The sequence below is a fragment of the Drosophila novamexicana genome, unplaced genomic scaffold (genome assembly GCF_003285875.2).
Source record: "Drosophila novamexicana strain 15010-1031.04,08,12 unplaced genomic scaffold, DnovRS2.1 tig00000858-arrow-arrow-pilon, whole genome shotgun sequence".
In the NCBI taxonomy this organism is placed as follows: Eukaryota; Metazoa; Arthropoda; class Insecta; order Diptera; family Drosophilidae; genus Drosophila; species Drosophila novamexicana.
In genome coordinates, this window is record NW_020824829.1 from 437,293 (window position 1) to 455,904 (window position 18,612).

The 18,612-nt window shown below is 41.7% G+C and overlaps 7 protein-coding genes across 9 annotated transcripts; 3 read left to right on the forward strand and 4 right to left on the reverse strand.

The window, feature by feature from the left end:
- Positions 1 to 21: 21 nt before the first annotated feature.
- On the reverse strand, positions 22 to 3,111 carry LOC115764511 (glucose-6-phosphate isomerase). Its single transcript, XM_030707607.1, has 6 exons — positions 2,834 to 3,111; positions 2,616 to 2,753; positions 1,474 to 2,056; positions 1,173 to 1,412; positions 572 to 1,100; positions 22 to 509 (listed from the first exon to the last, which is right to left on the reverse strand). The coding sequence occupies exons 2-6, from the start codon at positions 2,747 to 2,749 to the stop codon at positions 319 to 321; spliced, it is 1,677 nt and encodes a 558-aa protein (XP_030563467.1). The 5' UTR covers positions 2,750 to 2,753; positions 2,834 to 3,111; the 3' UTR covers positions 22 to 318.
- A 210-nt stretch (positions 3,112 to 3,321) lies between these two features.
- LOC115764583 (protein lines) lies at positions 3,322 to 7,125 on the forward strand. The gene is made up of 2 exons (XM_030707732.1): positions 3,322 to 3,668; positions 3,954 to 7,125. Exon 2 carries the CDS (start codon positions 4,020 to 4,022, stop codon positions 6,561 to 6,563), a length of 2,544 nt encoding a protein of 847 aa, XP_030563592.1. The 5' UTR covers positions 3,322 to 3,668; positions 3,954 to 4,019; the 3' UTR covers positions 6,564 to 7,125.
- A 124-nt stretch (positions 7,126 to 7,249) lies between these two features.
- LOC115764586 lies at positions 7,250 to 9,271 on the reverse strand. 2 transcript variants are annotated; one of them, XM_030707737.1, is made up of 4 exons: positions 8,516 to 9,271; positions 8,353 to 8,446; positions 7,666 to 7,866; positions 7,250 to 7,594 (listed from the first exon to the last, which is right to left on the reverse strand). In XM_030707737.1, exons 1-4 carry the CDS (start codon positions 9,068 to 9,070, stop codon positions 7,386 to 7,388), a joined length of 1,059 nt encoding a protein of 352 aa, XP_030563597.1. In that variant the 5' UTR covers positions 9,071 to 9,271; the 3' UTR covers positions 7,250 to 7,385. The 2 variants fall into 2 exon arrangements, with proteins under 2 accessions (XP_030563597.1, XP_030563596.1); XM_030707736.1 differs by having other exon boundaries at positions 8,353 to 8,449; positions 8,516 to 9,251.
- A 34-nt stretch (positions 9,272 to 9,305) lies between these two features.
- On the reverse strand, positions 9,306 to 12,391 carry LOC115764584 (serendipity locus protein alpha). Of its 2 annotated transcripts, XM_030707733.1 has the most exons (7): positions 12,216 to 12,391; positions 11,975 to 12,148; positions 11,592 to 11,915; positions 10,924 to 11,248; positions 10,154 to 10,867; positions 9,548 to 9,649; positions 9,306 to 9,478 (listed from the first exon to the last, which is right to left on the reverse strand). In XM_030707733.1, the coding sequence occupies exons 1-7, from the start codon at positions 12,303 to 12,305 to the stop codon at positions 9,417 to 9,419; spliced, it is 1,791 nt and encodes a 596-aa protein (XP_030563593.1). In that variant the 5' UTR covers positions 12,306 to 12,391; the 3' UTR covers positions 9,306 to 9,416. The 2 variants fall into 2 exon arrangements, with proteins under 2 accessions (XP_030563593.1, XP_030563594.1); XM_030707734.1 differs by lacking the exons at positions 11,592 to 11,915; positions 11,975 to 12,148; positions 12,216 to 12,391 and adding an exon at positions 11,393 to 11,573.
- A 76-nt stretch (positions 12,392 to 12,467) lies between these two features.
- Positions 12,468 to 15,078, forward strand: LOC115764585 (stromal membrane-associated protein 1). Its single transcript, XM_030707735.1, has 2 exons — positions 12,468 to 12,816; positions 13,420 to 15,078. Exons 1-2 carry the CDS (start codon positions 12,687 to 12,689, stop codon positions 14,850 to 14,852), a joined length of 1,563 nt encoding a protein of 520 aa, XP_030563595.1. The 5' UTR covers positions 12,468 to 12,686; the 3' UTR covers positions 14,853 to 15,078.
- A 773-nt stretch (positions 15,079 to 15,851) lies between these two features.
- Positions 15,852 to 17,319, forward strand: LOC115764589 (protein FAM8A1). Its single transcript, XM_030707740.1, has one exon. The coding sequence runs from the start codon at positions 15,946 to 15,948 to the stop codon at positions 16,951 to 16,953; it is 1,008 nt and encodes a 335-aa protein (XP_030563600.1). The 5' UTR covers positions 15,852 to 15,945; the 3' UTR covers positions 16,954 to 17,319.
- A 19-nt stretch (positions 17,320 to 17,338) lies between these two features.
- Positions 17,339 to 18,595, reverse strand: LOC115764590 (aminoacyl tRNA synthase complex-interacting multifunctional protein 1). Its single transcript, XM_030707741.1, has 2 exons — positions 18,238 to 18,595; positions 17,339 to 18,182 (listed from the first exon to the last, which is right to left on the reverse strand). Exons 1-2 carry the CDS (start codon positions 18,373 to 18,375, stop codon positions 17,385 to 17,387), a joined length of 936 nt encoding a protein of 311 aa, XP_030563601.1. The 5' UTR covers positions 18,376 to 18,595; the 3' UTR covers positions 17,339 to 17,384.
- Positions 18,596 to 18,612: the final 17 nt, after the last annotated feature.

Sequence of the window (18,612 nt, forward strand, 5' to 3'; positions counted from 1 at the left end):
AATAGATGCAACTTTAATAAATTTTGTTCCAAATACATTTTATGACTCAAATTTCATGCATTCGTTTTTTTTTGTTTTTTACATGTAATTAACTACTGCCAAACAACAACAAATATCTGTGTAATAGTGTAACTACCGATAGTGAGATTTTTGCCAATTTGCAAACAAATGCTTTACGTATAATTTCAATATGCATGCAAATATAGTGTAAGTATATATGGTTACATATATATTAATTTTGTACCAAGAATAGGATTGGTAGCGCGAGTATATAAATAAGTAAAAGACCTAATTGTCAATGTTGTTGGGCTGCACGATTTACTTCCAATTGGCTTTAATGAAATTAATCAATCCATTCGTGGAACTATCATGTCCGGAGACTTCTTCGCAATGATCAAGCTCTGGTTCGATGGCCTTGGCCAGTTGTTTACCCAACTCGACGCCCCATTGATCGAACGAGTTGATGTCCCAAATGATGCCCTGAACAAAGATCTTATGTTCGTAGAGTGCTGTAAAATGGAATTGAGATATTTCAGAGATCATCGAGTTCGTTCCGCTTCAGTCCACTTACCAATCAAAGCTCCCAACGTGAATGGTGATACCTTCTTTACTATAATCGAGTTAGTCGGCCTGTTGCCGGCAAACACCTTGTGTGGCAACAAGTTGTCCAGCTCGTTGCCGCACAAGCCCGCCTTGGACAGCTCTTCTTTGGCCTGGTCGGAGGTCTTGCCCATCATTAATGCCTCGGTTTGAGCTAGGAAATTCGACAGTAAAATCTTATGGTGCTTGCCACCAGCAATGGGATTGTGCGTCTGTGCAGGCGCGATAAAATCGCAAGGAATTAGACGCGTGCCCTGATGTATCAGCTGATAGAAAGCATGTTGACCGTTTGTGCCCGGCTCGCCCCAAACAATTGGACCCGTATTGTAGCCAACCTTCTTTCCCGATTTGCTGACAAATTTGCCGTTACTCTCCATATCACCCTGTTGGAAATATGCCGCAAATCGATGCATATACTGATCGTATGGCAGTAGAGCGTGCGTCTCGGCGTTATAAAAATTCGAGTACCAAATGCCAAGTAGTGCCAGAATAACAGGTGCCTACGGAATTGAATTTGTATTATTATATTATTATAAAACATTATTTTTTTGTTTTTCAAAAAGTGTACTCACATTTTTGGTCAGTGGTGCAGTTCTAAAATGGTTATCCATAAAATGGGCGCCCTCAAGCAACTGTTCAAAGTTCTCGAAACCAATGGACAAGCAAATGGAGAGTCCAATTGCCGACCACAGGGAGTAACGTCCGCCCACCCAATCCCAGAAGCCAAACATGTTGGCACTGTCAATGCCAAAGGCGGTCACCTTTTCCTTGTTTGTGGACAGAGCCACGAAATGTTTAGCTACCGAATCCTCCTAGAAGCAAATCACATTAAGTCCGAAATGCAGCCTCTCTCTCGCCGATTGGTACACTTACATCCTTGGCGTGCTCCAGCAGCCAAGCCTTGGCCGATGTGGCGTTCGTAATGGTCTCCTGAGTAGTAAATGTTTTCGACGCGATGATGAACAGCGTTGTCTCATAGCAGACCTTTTTCAGGACCTCGGCCATGTGGGTACCATCGATATTGGACACGAAATGCGAATGCAGGCCCTTGCCGTAAGGCTTCAACGCTTCGGTGACCATGAGTGGACCCAAATCGGAGCCTCCAATGCCAATGTTGACCACATCGGTGATTTGTTTGCCAGTGCAGCCACGCCAAACACCAGAAATGACCTTGTTGGTGAACTCTTTCATGTGCGCCAGTTCGGCACGCACATCGGGCATCACATCCTTACCATCCAGCAAAACCGGGTCCAGACCACGATTACGCAATGCCGTATGCAGAACGGCACGATTCTCGGTAATGTTGATGTGCTGTCCGGAGAACATGGCATCACGTGCCGCCTCCACGCGTCGCACTTTCGCCAGTTCCAACAACAGAGGCCACACATCTTCATTCACGCGATTCTTTGAGTAATCCAACAGTATTTCACCATCGCTGGGCGTTGGCAGACGCAAGCTGAAAGCAAAGTTAATTGATTATTGATAAAAATCAATTTATTTGACCTTAATCAAGTATAAATTGGCATATGAAATGGAATGAACGGCTAGCCGACGATTAAATACGCTTGTCAAAAAATAGAAAGAAAACAAACAGTATATAGACCCAACTTGATTCTGATCAATAATATATATACATTAGGTATCTATTGGGATCCGAGATGCCTTCTTTTATGCGTTACACATTTCATGACCATATCAAAATACCCGCAGTGAAAGTATAAATGTCGTTGCTTTGACCTTATGCAAGGACAAATATAATCAGATAACTTTACTAAATTAAATATTATTGTCTGAATACAGTTAAATTCCTTTACCTAATCTCTTTTGCTAAACCCTAACCAACACTTTTTTACTCCCTAGTTTAATGCTCTTTGATTTGGGCGCTCAATCAATACATTAAAATAAATATGTATATCAACGATTAAACACATACACACACATGTGTAAAAATGTAATTGAATCGGTATTCATATGCGCATAGATGTGAGTGTCCATAGATGACCGTGAAAACTCACCTATATTTGGTAAACCGTTTTGGATCATTGACAAACAGGTCCTTAATGACCAGATTCTTGTGGTGAATGTCATAGTACTCCTGGAGTTTCTTAAAGATTGGCTCTTGATTCAGCGGAGGCAGATTACCAGCCATTTTCCTTTTGAAGGTTTCGTTAACACAAGTTGACACAAACAAAGACAGAATTGAACTGCACTCGCAACAGAGTTTACACTTTACTTAAATGTTATTATTACTGTTTTTGGCTCACTGGAGCACAAGTTCTTTGATAATCGGTACTGGGCAGCTCGGCCCACAGCGTAGCTCCACAAAAGCGCCGTTGTTATACTAATTGCCTGTATGGTACCGCAATGGTAGTCCTTTTCCACCCACCAGCTGGAAATGTGTTCACCTTCAATGTCAAATGAAAAACAAGTATCGGTGTTGCCACGTCGTCAATTTGTGTTCGTACCAAAATAAAAGAAATGATTTTGGCTACATAAATTATAAATGTGAAATGTGTTATCAGCTGTCAAAAGTGTTTATAAGCATGTGGTTTTGATTTAAACATAAAATATAATTAATTTTTTTATATTTTAAAATGTGGCAGCTCTGCCTAACAGAGGTGCCAGACAAGGCGAATTAGTATTACTACAATGATGGCCACATTTTTAGCATAATTATAAATTGAAATATTCATTTGAAGTTTCTTTCCCCTTTAACACACAATGGAAGATGAAGTTATTAATTTTTGGAAAAAATTTTCAATATGATAACTTGCATGTATGGTCGTAACGTGTGCGGCGCACGCCTACATGGCTGGCCGTTTGAGTCGTAACGTGTGTGTGCCCACTGGCCAGCATATGAACAACCCAACACTATAAAGATGGCGACGCGCTCGCTACTTGTTAATTAACAGTGGCAGTTGTTTTTTTCACAAACCTTAAATAGAATGAATAAATAATGTAAACAAAATAATGCAAGTCTTGCATGCAAAAAATGTGCACTACAATACCATAATGCAAGCTTCTTGGGAAAATAAAAGTGAAGTGAAACTTATACAAACATTGCAAAGGTAAATGAGCAACAAGTAGCCAAATATTAAAAATATTGAGAACCAACAATACAATAAATTGTGCTATAAAAACTAACAATACACAGTTAGTAAACGGTGTAAATATTTAACAAATATCTGTATTGTCATAATACATAAAATTAAATGCAGCCACACTGCACACGTAACCTTGTGAATACGCGTAATTCGGTAGCACTCGCAGTAGCTGTGGCATGGCTTGGTTGGGGTTTCGTTTGAGTATTTTTGGTGTGCAAAATAATATTATTGGCTTACGTTTACTTGCAGCGCACAAAAGAAAGAGCGAGCAAACAATTAACAAAAGGGCGTCGGGTACGTCAGGTATAACTCAACATGGACCCAACTACGGGCAGCAGTTGCAGCAGCGGCAGTTCAAGCAGCAGCACCAGCGGAAGCAACGGAAATGCTGGCTGCCCCTGTACCGCGTCCAGCACGGGATGTACTGGTGTCTCCACAAATCATCACAACGAACAGCCGCAGACAAAGCGGCAGAAAATAGATAAACAAATACGTTTGGTGGGCAGCAAATCGCCGCCGGATATACTGGCTGAAGCGGATGTAATGGACGCCAACGGCAACAATCAGAGTCATCATTTATGCTCATCATTGTCCTCCTCATGCTCCACACATTCCTTGTCCAGCAGCACAAACAATTCACCCACAAATACGCCATGCAATTCGCGGGCCGCCTCCTATGCGCAGCTGCTGGTCAACAATATCATGCCACAAAATAGTGAAATCGTCGCCAAGGACGAAGTGGACCGTGCTGCCCAGCTGACCGAACTGTTAATTGCCACAAAAGATGCGTCACAGACTAACTGCAGCGAGCGCAGCACCACTACCAGCACAAGCACGAACACTGGCTGTTCCAGCTCTAGCATCGATGATATGCTGGAATTCGAGCAGTCACTGACGCGGCAGTGCCTGTGCGGGGTTTCGGAGCGTACATTGAGGAAGCCTTTTCAGTCGCACTACTCACACGACTCGAATGGCCAGAAGCGCATTGCGTATCTGCGCGAATGGCCCACCAATAAGCTATTGCAGTTCCTGTCCAATCTGCAGCTGCTCTTCGATATTTACCTTAAGCAAAACGCCAAGGGCTACATCTGCACAAGGATTATGGACGTTTGCGATGCGTTGATACGCAACGATCACAAGTTGATCGATGAGATTATTGTATTGGCCGGCTATAATAATTCGTATGTGCAATTTCTGGCGGCACGTGTGCTGGCCGCATTTTTGGTAATTGCCAAGCAGGAGCTGAACGATGAGTGGCTGCAAAAGATTGTCGATCAGCTCTTTAACTATGTGCAGCTGGATGTGGCGGCCGTGCAGAAAATACACTTTAGCTTAGATATAATCAAACGCATTGTTGAGTGGAAGGATGTGGAGCTACATCCGCTGGACGATGACTACACGGTGGCAGCAAGCACGGTCACGAGCACTGTGACAGCGGATGCGTCCGTTAGCTTCATGCATTTCCCGGTGCAGGATCAGCCGCTGGCAAATAACTACTTTGCGCTGCAGTTTCGTGATGCAACCGCAGATCCGACAGATGCGGACCTTTATGATAACAGCAATATTACAGCTAGCAGTAGTACACCCGCTAATTATATGCCGCCTAATGGTTGTCATGTCGTCGCTCTTACCGACTCTGAAAGCTTCGATACAACGCATCTGAAATGCGTGACCATACAGAAATTGGAGCACAAATGGCCAACGCTCGTGAAGAATATGTCGGAGCTGATGACGCCGGCACAACAGGACAGTGCGGAGCATTGTGTGCTCAATTTTCTGCAGCTGTGGGAGAACATTATATCGGTCAAGGCGAATCTCTCGATAGACGAAACGCGACCATTCTATGCGCAACTGGACAAATTTGAGCTATTGCTCAATCACAATTTGTCCTGCACGGTTTATAAGCAGATGCTGTGCCTATTTAATGAGGCTCTTTGCTATGGCTCCACGCTGGCGCTGCAGGACATGCTGCCGGAGGAGACGTGCAAGCTGGCGCATCAGATTGTATGCCATGTGCGTAGCCTGCGCATTCTAGAATCGCTGCCACGTCGCCAACCCGAGAACATTGTCGGATTAATTGGTTATAATGGTGCGCCCGTTAATTATGTTTCAGGCACGCTCCACAATTCGATACAGGCAGCGGCTGTAGCTGCTGACGGCGGCGACCTCATTGAAATGGACAAGACTTTGCTGCAAAAGATGGTGCTGCTGGTGCTGAAATCGATTGCGGTGACCGTTAAGGAGATACGCAGCGATTCATCAGATTCGTCAATTGATTCAACCGATTATGACGCGTTTCAGGATATACAGCTTATCGAGCGATCCATACGGGATGTGCTCAGTAAACTGGAAACGTTCATTAAGCAAACACTGGAGTTTCATCCGGAATGCCATTTTAGTAAAATATTGATACATCTCTTCGATGATCAGGACGATCATCTAATTGAGGCGATGGTCTGCACACTGGATGTCACCTCCGGCATATCGTTTCGTAATAATGCATTTCCGGAGCTGGTCGCTATGTTGAATCCTGTATATACATTTCTTGAGTTTCTCAAAATGACATCGAATAGCTCGGACCTGCTGCTGGATCTGCTCGTCAGCAATGAGACCTGTTTCCTCTTGTATTTGCTCCGTCTGCTCAAATATATACGCATGAACTGGACCATGTTTGTGCACAGCTGCCATAGCTTTGGCATGGGCAATGCCATGCTCGACGAAGCTATGGGAGTACTAATACGCCTCCGACTGCAAATATCCAGACTGGTGTCGCGCCAGCTCTACCCATATGATATATCGCCGGTTCTGCGTTTATTGGAGAGCTGCGAGAGTCTGTACGAGGGCAATGAGCTTAGTTAAAGATAATGTTTAATCACACACAGACACACACACACACACACACACAAACAAACATACACACACGCAAGCCTTATGCAATTAAAATACGTAATTTATTTTTGTATTTAAAGGAATAGAAGAAAACTAGCACAAAATTCAAGAAAGTTTTGTAGATTTGTCACATACTTAATGTACTGATACTCTTTGTACTCTGAGAACATGCATAGACTCTTTTTTTTAACTCATCTCAACCTAAAATCTAAGCAATACACATAAAGAGAACACTTGATAACCTATTCAAATCATATGCATATTGAACTGTAAATCAACTCTTTTTCCATGGATACTCGATATTCCATTCTAAAACAAAACACAATACAATAATTTAGCTTAAGATTGTTTTAAATCTTGCCGTTAAGTAGATTATTAGCATATAGACGTTTTGGTAATACGGCTCATCTGTGCAATTTATTAAATGTGTGTATATTGTATATCTTAATAATTGCATGGGCGTAGTTATAATATATTTTGTGTTTAAAAATGCCTTAATAATACTACACTTATTAATTAAAAGCAAAAAACAAAAACATTAAGATCATATTCTATGATTTGTGTTCGATTTCAAATTCCAGTCGTTGGGGAAGATTAAAATTTGTATTGGTTAGCATTGCTACTCCTTGGCCATGATTCAAACCTAGTTTGAACCTGCAATTTTAGTTTTAATATATATTTATCAAATAGGTACATCTGTAATAGTCGTTTGGATGAGTCTGAGTACACCTAGATATTGCACATAAATTCGTTGAAAGTTATTTCTTATTCGTTTTTTAAAAATGACTTCGCTTAGTGGCGATTTATCATGCGGACCCTACGCTTGCTGTCCGGTGTTTGCAGTGTTGGCAGGACACTTGGAAGCGTCGGGGGCAGACCTGGGATCGCCATGTCTGCTACTGAGCCGCGTCTTACCATTTCGGGATGCATAAGCGGAGAGACGTGCACAGTCTGATAGTTTATGCTGATCGGAACCGATAAGCGGCGGCTCATACGTGGCTCTAGAATAGGAAAACGTAATCTTAGCTCGGATGAATCTCTGTTTTGATGGAGTTGAAGTTTGGTCCATTACCCAAAATCGCATCGCTTGTGAAATGCTTGCCTACAGATGGATGGATGGGCTTGAATGGGTAAGTCCTGGGATGGTCACCAATTGAAGTCTGCTGGCGCACGCTCCTCAGCAGCTCTTTGGGCGCCTTTCCTTCCCGGTAACGATCCAGCGATACGGAACGGCCCTCCGTAAAAATGTTGTGTCTAGTGTGCAATGGAAAATCTGCATTGCCGGCGTGAAAATATAAAATGGGTATCAGTACTTGAAGATTTGAAGAGTATTTGAGAATGAAAGGTAAATAAAACGCAAACTTTTGCATTGTGGCAAGATAATACTTTGTAAAATCATCACAGGAGTGCAGAGAAGAGTTTTATTTGTAACATACATTTCACAGATTCATATAGGGTATATATATAGGCATATAAACATACAAAGTCAATAACACTTAAACTTATATATATTTATAGGAATCGAAGTACATTCACATACAGAAATAGCTTCTAAGTGGAGTTTGAGAGTAAAATTAGTAGTAGATAGGATATGTCTTATATCGATATAGTAGAAAATCAAGTTATAGCTCACAACACATATATGACAATAAAAACTACTTTGTATCTTAAAGTTTTGATTTGTTCCCTATTTGAAAAGCATACAGTTACATTTATGTGGATCCTCTTTAAAATTTTGGAAAACTTTTTGCTGAAATACCTTTTGAAGCACGTCGATCTTGATGATTGTGTCTTTGCTCCTTCTGGGCGTAGGATTGGAGGGAACAGCGACGCAGTCGTTTATCTCCTTTGTTCTGCTGTTGACAATAAAGATGTGTTAATATATATATACCATTTTATAATGATGGTTAAACAATTGTTACCGTTTTATAATGTTGATTAATATCGGATGCTGCCTTTAGCAATAGATATATAAACACCAATGCAAAGAGATAAATAATGGGCTCAGCTGTGTTTGATTTCTTGGAGTTGTCCCTTTTCCTTGCAGACTCAGACTTGGACTTAGTGGACTTCAGCTGTTTGCGTCGTTTTATAAGGAGATTGCTAGACATTATGGGTTGACCTGTGGACTCATTGGTTGTCTTTAATGTAAACAATTCCTTGGAAAAAACCTCAATTTTTCTGCACAGGGGCTGCTCTTCAAAACCCAACTCCTTTCGATAAACGTGTACATTTTTATCCTTGAAGTTGGCATTTGGATTGCTTAGCTTTAAAGCAACAACCCCTGGTTTTACATAGCCGTTGTAATTATTGCGTACTCCTGCGATCATTAGATAGACTGTGACAAGCACTATAAGAATGCCCATAGGGACCACATGATGATTGTTGTTCCGACAGTCGCGCCATTCATTTGGGTTTTCATCGCTTAACCTAACTCTATCAACTGTGGAGTTTTCATCTTTCGTATCCTTTTGCATTGCCAACCCAGTTCAGTTAAAACTTTAAATAACGAAACTATATTTCATATGCGCGCAAATATGTATCTACAAGTCGCTTGGGAAAATCGATAGTCGAACTTTTGGCATTGTACAATTTCGTTCTCAATCTTGCTGTTTTAACAAAACAATTTTTATTGTTGCAATTTGTAGCGGAAATATTTCTTAATATTATAATTTTTTTGTTTTTTTTTTTTATATTTTAAAGATTTGCAAAATAAAAACACCGCGTACTACCACTACGAATACGAGTATGAATATGAATACGAGTTAAAGCGCGTGCGAATGTGTTGTCGGCATTCACAATAGTTTTTTTTTTTAAATTCGCCTACTTCCCCTGCAGGCTCTTGCTGAAGCTGGACGTTAGGCATGTTAGCTGGTTGAGTATTTCTATAAAAAAAAAATAGAAATATTATTAGTAAATGATAAAGTTGTTGAAAAGTCAGTTATAAGTCATACCACTGATTTCTAAACTGGCGGATTGATTATTGCTGGTAGTATGAAGTTGGAGACTCTCAAAAACAGTTTGGCGCTTGAACATCGTTGTGCGAAGACTGTCCTCTGCAAAATTTAAATGTCAGAATTAGCAACTTAAAAAGAAAATCGAATACCTCTGCAGAGAGTAACATCTCAACAGATAAAGATCTCAAGAACAGATGCAAATGCTCGTAATTATGGTTAAGATATCTTAAAATACAAAGATTTTTTCACATTCCTAAGGATACTTTAGATATATCTGCTCTGTTTTAAGATTTCACTCTTATGCGGAGCTTATAACTGCAAAAATTGGTAGGAACTACAAAATCCATCAGTTATTGCTCTAAGAACTCTACTTTAGATGAATAGTTCCCCATTTCGGCTTGATCGTGAAGCAAAAAAGCAAATCTATACCAAGTTTTATCCAGATAGCTTCAGAGCTGCGAGCAGACAGACAATGGCACATGGATATATAGACCAGGCTCTTGATTGCACCTCATAAGTTGATTGTGCTCAATATATTGCTGAAAAAATATAAAGACCCTCCGAAAGAGTATTACATTCGAATAAACCTATGCGATAACTTACTCCGACGTAGACAGTTGTGGGCCTTCGGCTTAAGACAGTCCGAATGAATTTGTTCAGCATTTGGATCTGTTAGCGTACAACTGCTTCCTTTACTGTGATCCTTGCGAGTTGCGTAAAGTATACTGCGTGATGGAGAACACAGTATGCCTTTCGGATTACCTTCATCCGTGCAGTTATTTGGATACTCCATTATGGTATGCTTTATATTTTCTGTAAATGCAGCAGGTTTATTCTGATCTCCAGTAATCTGGCTGTGTAGTTTGCGCAAAATGGTGCGTAATATCTTAAATCTCTTAATAATACGGTCTTGCTGAACCTGGGACGCACACATGAGTATGGCTTTGCATTCCCGCAAGATTCGCACGAAATTTTGCAAGTGCTCGTGACCCGGCTGTAGGACAACCTTTTGATTAGTATCCAGCTGGAAATGTTCGAGTATTGAAAAGCCCATTTGGACCAAGTCTTCCAGTTGACTTTTGTCAAACTTTTTCTCAGCCGCATTAAGGCCAGTTGTAAGAATTTGCAAATAGCAGCCGACAAAAGCGCGGCTATCCATAATCTCTTGCAGTGACTGCTTAAATTTAGACATTTCCTCCTTAAAGTGCTGTTCCAAGAGTTCTGAGTGCAAGTCTGAGGCATTCGACTGCAGCGATGGTATTAAACTGGTATCCAAATATTCAAATGAGGCGAGACAGCTGCGTACAATGGTTTTAACTAAAAAGAGTTATAGTTTTAGTAAACAATAAGAAACTTGATTTAAAGGCACACACTTTTTAAGTTTGGCGCAAAGGCAATTGCAAAAATGCCAATTTGTGTTGCGCGATCCAAATTTACATCGAAATCGGCTATGAATTCATCAGCAGTGGCATCGGTATCCGCAGTGTTTGAGTTACGCAATATATTGCGTATTTTATCGACTGAAATTCTTTGAAAGTCCAGAAAACAGGTGTATACCAAACGCAATAGGGACTCATTTACGTGGTCCTCCAGTTGGCAAACTGCCTGCTCTAAGCTCATGGCTTTAAGTTTTTGCATGGAATAGTTGGTGGCTGTCAGTTGGCATTCCTCTTGGAAGGCACTGCAATCGCGCATGACCTGAAAATAGAGTTATATATAATACAATTGACTTTTTAAGTATAAATAGTAATATATAATAGGTAACAGGTTGCTGCCCGAACGTAAATCAGGCATAAAATGGATTCAGGTAATTTGTTTTGTTACTTGACGCTTGGAATTCACCACAAGTTAAAGCATCGGAAGGAGGACAAGTTGTTAGCAATAGGAACACAGACAATATGCTCAATTTTGTATGCTTATAGCTTCATTTTTTCTGGCATCACATTTAAATAGAAAATAGTCAATATTCATATTAGCTTAATATTAGGAAAGTTATATGCATCAATTTGAATTCATTTCGTACATGGCATAAAGGAAATACCTTCTGACAAAGCGCACTCAACGCCTTCTTATCCTGTTGCAATGCCACATTGGCAAAGGACAATGTTTGGCCAAGAAGTAAATCTATGTGGCACTTTATTTGCTTGCTTAGGGCTAGCACGTTTGCCGGTGAATCTATAACGAGACTTCTGTCTACATTCTCGCTGGTGAACTCTGAGAGGGAATCTAACACAGAATCCAGTAGTTTCAGAAATGAGACGCCTTCTGTAGCGCTGTTCTCTGAAGGTCCTGTCGAAGGCAGCAGACACACGCACAGTCTTTTAAGGCAAACCGAGATGCGGTCAGTAAAATGGTGATGGCTAGCCTAAAATTAAAGGATTTTAAAGCTCAGTGACACAAATTGCGGCTTAAGTAATAATCTACCTGAATCCTTATGCCACTTGCTGCTTCGGTTTGGATTGTGTACTCCAAGTGCCGAATACATATTAAAATTTGCGTTAAGCATAGGCAAATTATTTCCAGACAATCATGTTCTAGCTGGTTGCTTAAGCACTTTTGCAGCGTACTCACAAAACCCAAAAATTTTGCACAGAAGTTCTGAAATGAATAAATTCATATACAAAAAAAAACAGCTGCAAAGGACGCCGGTAATGTTTATGTTTACGTTAAGCCAATTTATATCGCCGTTATTAGTGGATCCACCACAATCTAGCATGTGTAGGCATGCATCTAGTTTCTCTCTCAATGATTGCATATTTATATCAGATTAAAAGTTCACTTGTTGCACATAAAAAGAAAAGTACACACTACAAAGGTTTTAAAAAAGTGGCTTGCCATTTGAACATCTGGCAGCACTGTCTGCCTTTTGCATTTTGACATTATTGTTGCCAGACTTTTAAAATGAGTCTGACGTACAGACGCAGACGTACACTATTTTCGATAGCAAAAATTGTAGTATTCTTAAACCAATAAAAAAATTGACTAAGATCTATGCGAAAATAACTAAACAACGGCCAATCACTTAAACACTCAAGCCCACGTCTCACAATCTGTTTGACTCATTATTAGAAACCTAGAAACACAATTCCAGACATAGAATTTCGTGCAGCGCGTACACAACGACAAGTGCAAGAAAATGAGCACGTCAAATGCAAGCCGTAAGGAAACGGAGCGCACCAAACTGATGCAGGAAAAATGTCAAACCCTGTTAACCCAAATGCTACGTGACGATGACAATAAATATTGTGTGGATTGCGACGCCAAGGGTAAGTACACTGTCACAAAGGGTACGAATCTCTCTACATACATGTACAACACAAAAACAAAAAACATTATGTACTAGCATATGCACACATGCATACATACATTTATTATTAATCTGATTTAATTATAAGGCATAATTTAATAAATGTCGGCGCACGCAACCAGCACGTTCAGAGAGTATTCCCTTTTTAATTAGGGTCAGGGTCAGCTTAAGACAACCACGCAATGTCCTGTACATAATGTACAGTGAAAGGTCTACGGACGGACAGCTCCCTTGGACGAGCCATCCTTCCTTTTGCAAGCAAAAGGCATCCAGTGCTATACATGGCAGTATTAGTTTTGTGAGCACAAATTGCATTAAGCTTCACATTAAAACCCTAAAAAACGGCCAAATGTGTTGAAACGTTTTGGGTAGATAGATGTTTAGCCAGAAAATAGCCAAATTCGCAGCACTTCTGTGGCTAACCGCCTCCTTTATAACGCTTATATACATGTATTTATAACTAAGGCTTCAAGATAAGCACAAATGTTGGATAATTCGTTCTTGGTGCTTTGTTTGTTTGACTGTGTATACAAATTACTCATTGGGTCTTGTAAATTTTCAGGTCCCCGCTGGGCATCATGGAATCTGGGTGTGTTTTTGTGCATTCGATGCGCTGGCATCCATCGCAACTTGGGCGTACACATATCGCGCGTGAAGAGCGTCAATCTGGATGCATGGACACCAGAGCAGGTGATATCGCTGCAACAAATGGGCAATTCCCGGGCACGTGCCGTCTATGAGGCGCAGCTGCCAGATGGTTTCAGACGCCCTCAAACAGATACGGCTCTGGAGAACTTTATACGGGCCAAGTACGAGCATAAAAAGTATTTGGCGCGCGAATGGGTTCCGCCCTCGCCACCCAAGGTCGATTGGGCCAAGGAGATAGATGAGGAGCTGGAGCGGCAGAAACGTAAAAAGAAATCAGCTCAAACCGGTCTCGGCATTAGCAACATAACTAGTAGCAACAGCGGGTCCGTCGATAAACGCCCCTCGGCGACAGCAACAGCGAAAAGTACACCATTGCCGGCGCCACTGCCCAAGCCGAAGCCCAATCAGGTCGGTGGCTGTAGTCCAAAGACATCGCATCGTGTGCATAACAATAGCACCCAAAGTGCCGCCGAAAGTGATCTGTTGGGTCTCGCCTCGCCCACAAAGCCAATCGCCCACAGCGGTGTACAGGACTTGCAGAATGATAGCTTCACTAGCTTCCTGAGTGCCAGCAGTAATGTGAGCGCCATAACAACTCCGGAAAAAACAAATGGGAATAGTGGCGACCATACTACGCTGAACATGCCCAGCCAGCAGTCGAACTCTTTAGCCCAACAGGAGCAGGACTTCTTCAATCAGGGCACACTAGGAGGTGCCAGCGATAAGGATCAGTCGGGCAAAATGTCCAAGGACAGCATATTGGCGTTGTATGGCAATGCACCAACCACACACAATCCACAATTGAGCTTTGGTAATTTTACGGGCATGGCACCTGGCGGCTACATGCATCACCAGCAACAGCAGCAGGTCCCACAACAGGCACATCATCATCATCAGTTCATGACACCTCCCAATTCAGTGAGCATGTACAATGCACCCGTCATGGCCGCACCGAATGCGTTCAGCAATGCGCCCACTGGCGGCGCCATGAATCTGGTGGGCAATGTCGCCTTTGGCGGTGGCCAGTTTCCCAATGTCAGCGCCAGTCCGTATTTGGTGGGCAACAGTCTGGCGGCCGGCCAGGGCACGGCATCAAATTTGATGCAGACAAATCAGAATCTGCTCAGTGGTATGCAGCTGTTTGGTGCCGCTGGAGCACCGCAGGCGACAACACAACAACAACAGCAGCAACAACAAGTGGGAATCGGGATGAACTTGATGCAGCCCATGTCGAGTGGGTTGCCTTCAACTGGTTATCCGGCTGCAACTGGTACCACCGCCTCGTCCGTGACGTCAAACTTAAATCAGCAATTTGGCAATTTAAATATCGGTAATGTTTGGCAATAAATGAAGACTCCTGTGCATTCCTTTATCGAAGGTCCATATGCTGAAATAAGTTATAATTGTTAATGTATAACTTTTTGTACCTACTTGCCGCCGAAGCCAGTGTTTGTGTTGAATTGTATTAATAGATGAATTCTGTATTTTTTTTTTCTGCGCCCCGCCCAACCCTTTCTGTTTATTTGTTTATAAGATGTTGTACAAAAGAGAAAACTATTATTGTCAACAAAAAGAGCTGCATACACATATTTATTTATGTAGGTGCATATGCATACATACGTACTTGTATGTAACTAACAAATGTTCCCGGTTTGTACATCCACATATAATGCATGTGTAGGTAAGTGCATATGTATGCATATGCATTGGCATATACGTACGTACGTGTTTCCGAATTGAACGTGCATACATAATACATAAAAAACATACATACATATAACTAACGATAACAAATTGATAAGTTCTGACCACATAGCTGTATATGTTCATGTTTATGTACTTATCTACTATGCTCATCCAGCCATACGTATGATACGTTCCACCAATACTGGGAAGAAGTAAGTGAGATTTTTTGGCAAGTGTACTTGTAAGTTATATTATATCCTTAGCTGAACTATGTATGTATGTCATTCAATACCTAATTGAGCATCCGCAGTATGAAATACGTATGTACTTCTATTGATAAGTGGATACCATTTTAATAAATAAATATTCATTAACTACATAATAAAATAATTTAACTACAGCTTTTACTTATTTCAAACTTCAACTTCAAAGTCCGATAAATATTTGATCATGGTTTGTCCTCTGGATTAATATGAAATTTAAAATGTATGTATTTTCAATGTTGCCGTTACAATGCTTACATGCTAACTTTTTAGCAGTGAAAAACAAGAGAAATAGCACGCCTGTGTCTTGCGTTTTATCCCACTGGGTATTTGAATGCAACCCTGAAACGAAATAAATACCTCCGATATTTCTGCACACCCCGCGGCCGTCTATTGTTTAACACGTCAACTTCAACAACAAAGTAAATCAAATAAAAGTAAAATTTGAAAAAATCAAATAATATATAATTGATTGCAAAACAATAAGTGAGATGGAGAGCAGCGAAGGGGCAGCTGGAAGCTCAAATGAGCTCCGAGAGCGCAAGTGCAAAGACATAAACAAGGAGTTGTCAACAAAGGAGGCATATTTTGCTAGCCTCGCAGAATGGGCCAAACAGGCGGCGCTCATGCAAATGTTTCCCAATTACCTGCTCGCCAATTATAGCTATCCACAATTGTTGCAAACTCCATTGCCATACGAAGCGCCGCCAGGCATTGAGCAGCTGCAGACAAATCGCCAAACCCAACAGCCGCAGCAGCAGTCAGCGCAGGCGAATGCATCGCCAGCTGTTAGGCCCAGCTTCAGTCGTTTTCGGGTGCTTGACGAGGTGCAGCAACAAGAGATTATCCAAAGAGTTGGTGGCACTGAGATGGTTGTGGCGCCATTTTGGAAACGCGCCTTTGCGGAGGCCATAGACATTTTCATATTATTCATATTGAAAATAATTGTGACCTTTTCACTGTTTCACGTTTTTGATCTGGATTTCGACAAGGATGTGATGCGTAAGACATTGGAGGACGACGATATCTTTGTGAATTTTCTGGACATCTCCATGGACTTCATCAGTCTATCGTCGGATCTAATACTAATTGAGTTGCTGACCAAATTGTTGGTATGCTGCTATGAATGCCTCTGGACGGTGTTTTATAATGGCGCAACACCTGGCAAATCGCTGATGAAGATTCGCATACTCTATGTGGAGGCCGTAATGCCGCTGCAGGCACCTGTAATGCCTCAATTTGTTTTCCAAGCTCAGCGCGAACCGTTGCGAGCTGTGCTCTATCCCGCTGAGACACCTAGCTTCCTCAGGGCATTGATGCGCGCATTAGCCAAGAATCTGGTCATGACGCTACTATTTCCCATTTGCGTCGTTATGGTTTTCTTCAAGAATAATCGCACAGCCTACGACATTATAACAAAGACCATAGTTGTCGAGTCAAACCGAAATCCAGCTCCACCTATCGTGCCGCCCGCCATGCCACGCCCACATCAGCAGTAGTCAGACACAAGATGCGGGACACTTCTATATATAAAGCCAAATCTTGTAAAGAAATGTAGACGACCATGGCATAGCAGAAACAACAAATTAATTTATAATTTTGTTAACCATAAAATGTCTGAGTTCATGTTTGTCAGATAGACACAAATATTTTCTTCCTATTATGATGTAAATAGAAGAAATGTAAAAAAATGTTTTCCAAGCATACGAAGTTCATATCTCTTTTACTCCTATGAACTTAGTCTTAAGTCCGTTTTCTCAATGTTTGAAAGATATCGTTTCCTGAAACCGTATGTTAAGAAACCGGGCCTAACATTGTTATATTATTGATTCCTAGTGAAAGTTAAACAAGACGTCAAAATAAATATAGAATGATAAATAACTTGCAGAATCATAACGCATTTATTGCCAAATAACATTATGCCAAACAATTATTTAACCAAAACATTTTTCAAAGACTGTGCCACAACATTACCTTTGCCTGGCACATGGAGCGGTGCACCCTTATAGCAAGCCACCAGCTCAGAGTTGGTCATAAGATCTGGAGCACACGTTTCAAACACTTTCTTCTTCGGGTTGAGCTGCGCATCTGGTTGGCGTACGTAGCCATCACAATGCACTAAATCACCGGGTACGGCGCCAGTTGGGGGACTGAGTACTTCAACCTTTTCGGGGGTTGAGGCGCACATAACCATTGCCTCAGAGGTGACGCCACGCATCTTGGCCGGCTTCAGATTGCACAGTACAACGACCATTCGGTTCTGCATTTCCTCCAGCGGTACAAATTTAACTAGTCCTGAGACAACAGTACGCGGCGCTGGTTCGCCACAATCGATCTTTTCCAGATATAAGCTGTCCGCATCCGGATGGCGTCCGACCTCAACAATTTTACCCACGCGCATATCCAGGCGTCCGACATCCACTGGAGCCTCTGCCACAGCACTTGGTTTCGCAGCGGCGGGTTTTTTCTCCTTGACCTTTTTCTCTTTGGGAGTAGCGGTAGCTGCGGATGCTTTCGACTCACTCGCAACAGGCGCAGGTGCATCGGATGTTTCAGTTGTGGTGCAAATGCCCCGGTTGCCGGGCACCGGTATCTGCTTCTTGCCATTGCGTACTTCAAGCGCCACTAGCTGCGCCAGAGCTGCTTCTATTTCCTTAGCCAGCACAGCGTTCTCTTTAATCAGCTCCTGTTTTTTACGCTGGACAATCTCGTTTTGTAATGCCACCATCTAAAGTTGTTAATCAGCAAAGTTTTTGGTATGTGGGTGCATTCATCTACTTTACCTCTTCCTTTAATGAGTCAATCAGCATTTCGGCACGTTGGTTATTTTCAACAATTTTTTGAAAAGCAGCCATGTTTACGCTCTTTCTGAACTGATCTCCAGTTAGGTTTAATGCGATTCTGCATGTGGCACGCAGCATTATTGAGACAACCAGGGCTGCAAAACAGTGTTGCTAGCTACCGCTGCAAAAAAAAGCTTAAAATAGCTGAATCGGCTTTCTGAGCGTAACCTTCTATATATGGGATTACTTGAACTTGGCATCGACATGCTTAAAAGAGCTAAATCGGCCTAAAATTGGCCAAATTCGGCTAGAAAATTGAATTGCCAACACTGCTGCATCGTCTAAATAATTTGACATTTAAATAAATCATTTTGA

Coding starts and splice junctions, on each gene's coding strand:
- LOC115764511 (XM_030707607.1), bottom strand. CDS start 2,749: ATGGCTGGTAATCTGCCTCCGCTGAATCAAGAGCCAATCTTTAAGAAA. Junction 2,057..2,615: donor AAACGGTTTACCAAATATAG/GTGAGTTTTCAC, acceptor CTTTGCTTTCAG/CTTGCGTCTGCCAACGCCCA. Junction 510..571: donor CACGTTGGGAGCTTTGATTG/GTAAGTGGACTG, acceptor TCCATTTTACAG/CACTCTACGAACATAAGATC.
- LOC115764583 (XM_030707732.1), top strand. CDS start 4,020: ATGGACCCAACTACGGGCAGCAGTTGCAGCAGCGGCAGTTCAAGCAGC.
- LOC115764586 (XM_030707736.1), bottom strand. CDS start 9,070: ATGCAAAAGGATACGAAAGATGAAAACTCCACAGTTGATAGAGTTAGG. Junction 7,867..8,352: donor AGATCGACGTGCTTCAAAAG/GTATTTCAGCAA, acceptor CCGGCAATGCAG/ATTTTCCATTGCACACTAGA. Junction 7,595..7,665: donor CACAAGCGATGCGATTTTGG/GTAATGGACCAA, acceptor TTCCTATTCTAG/AGCCACGTATGAGCCGCCGC.
- LOC115764584 (XM_030707733.1), bottom strand. CDS start 12,305: ATGCAATCATTGAGAGAGAAACTAGATGCATGCCTACACATGCTAGAT. Junction 11,249..11,591: donor TGAGTGCGCTTTGTCAGAAG/GTATTTCCTTTA, acceptor CTCTATTTTCAG/GTCATGCGCGATTGCAGTGC. Junction 9,650..10,153: donor CCACAACTGTCTACGTCGGA/GTAAGTTATCGC, acceptor TAAATTTTGCAG/AGGACAGTCTTCGCACAACG.
- LOC115764585 (XM_030707735.1), top strand. CDS start 12,687: ATGAGCACGTCAAATGCAAGCCGTAAGGAAACGGAGCGCACCAAACTG. Junction 12,817..13,419: donor TGTGGATTGCGACGCCAAGG/GTAAGTACACTG, acceptor GTAAATTTTCAG/GTCCCCGCTGGGCATCATGG.
- LOC115764589 (XM_030707740.1), top strand. CDS start 15,946: ATGGAGAGCAGCGAAGGGGCAGCTGGAAGCTCAAATGAGCTCCGAGAG.
- LOC115764590 (XM_030707741.1), bottom strand. CDS start 18,375: ATGCTGCGTGCCACATGCAGAATCGCATTAAACCTAACTGGAGATCAG. Junction 18,183..18,237: donor TTGACTCATTAAAGGAAGAG/GTAAAGTAGATG, acceptor TAACAACTTTAG/ATGGTGGCATTACAAAACGA.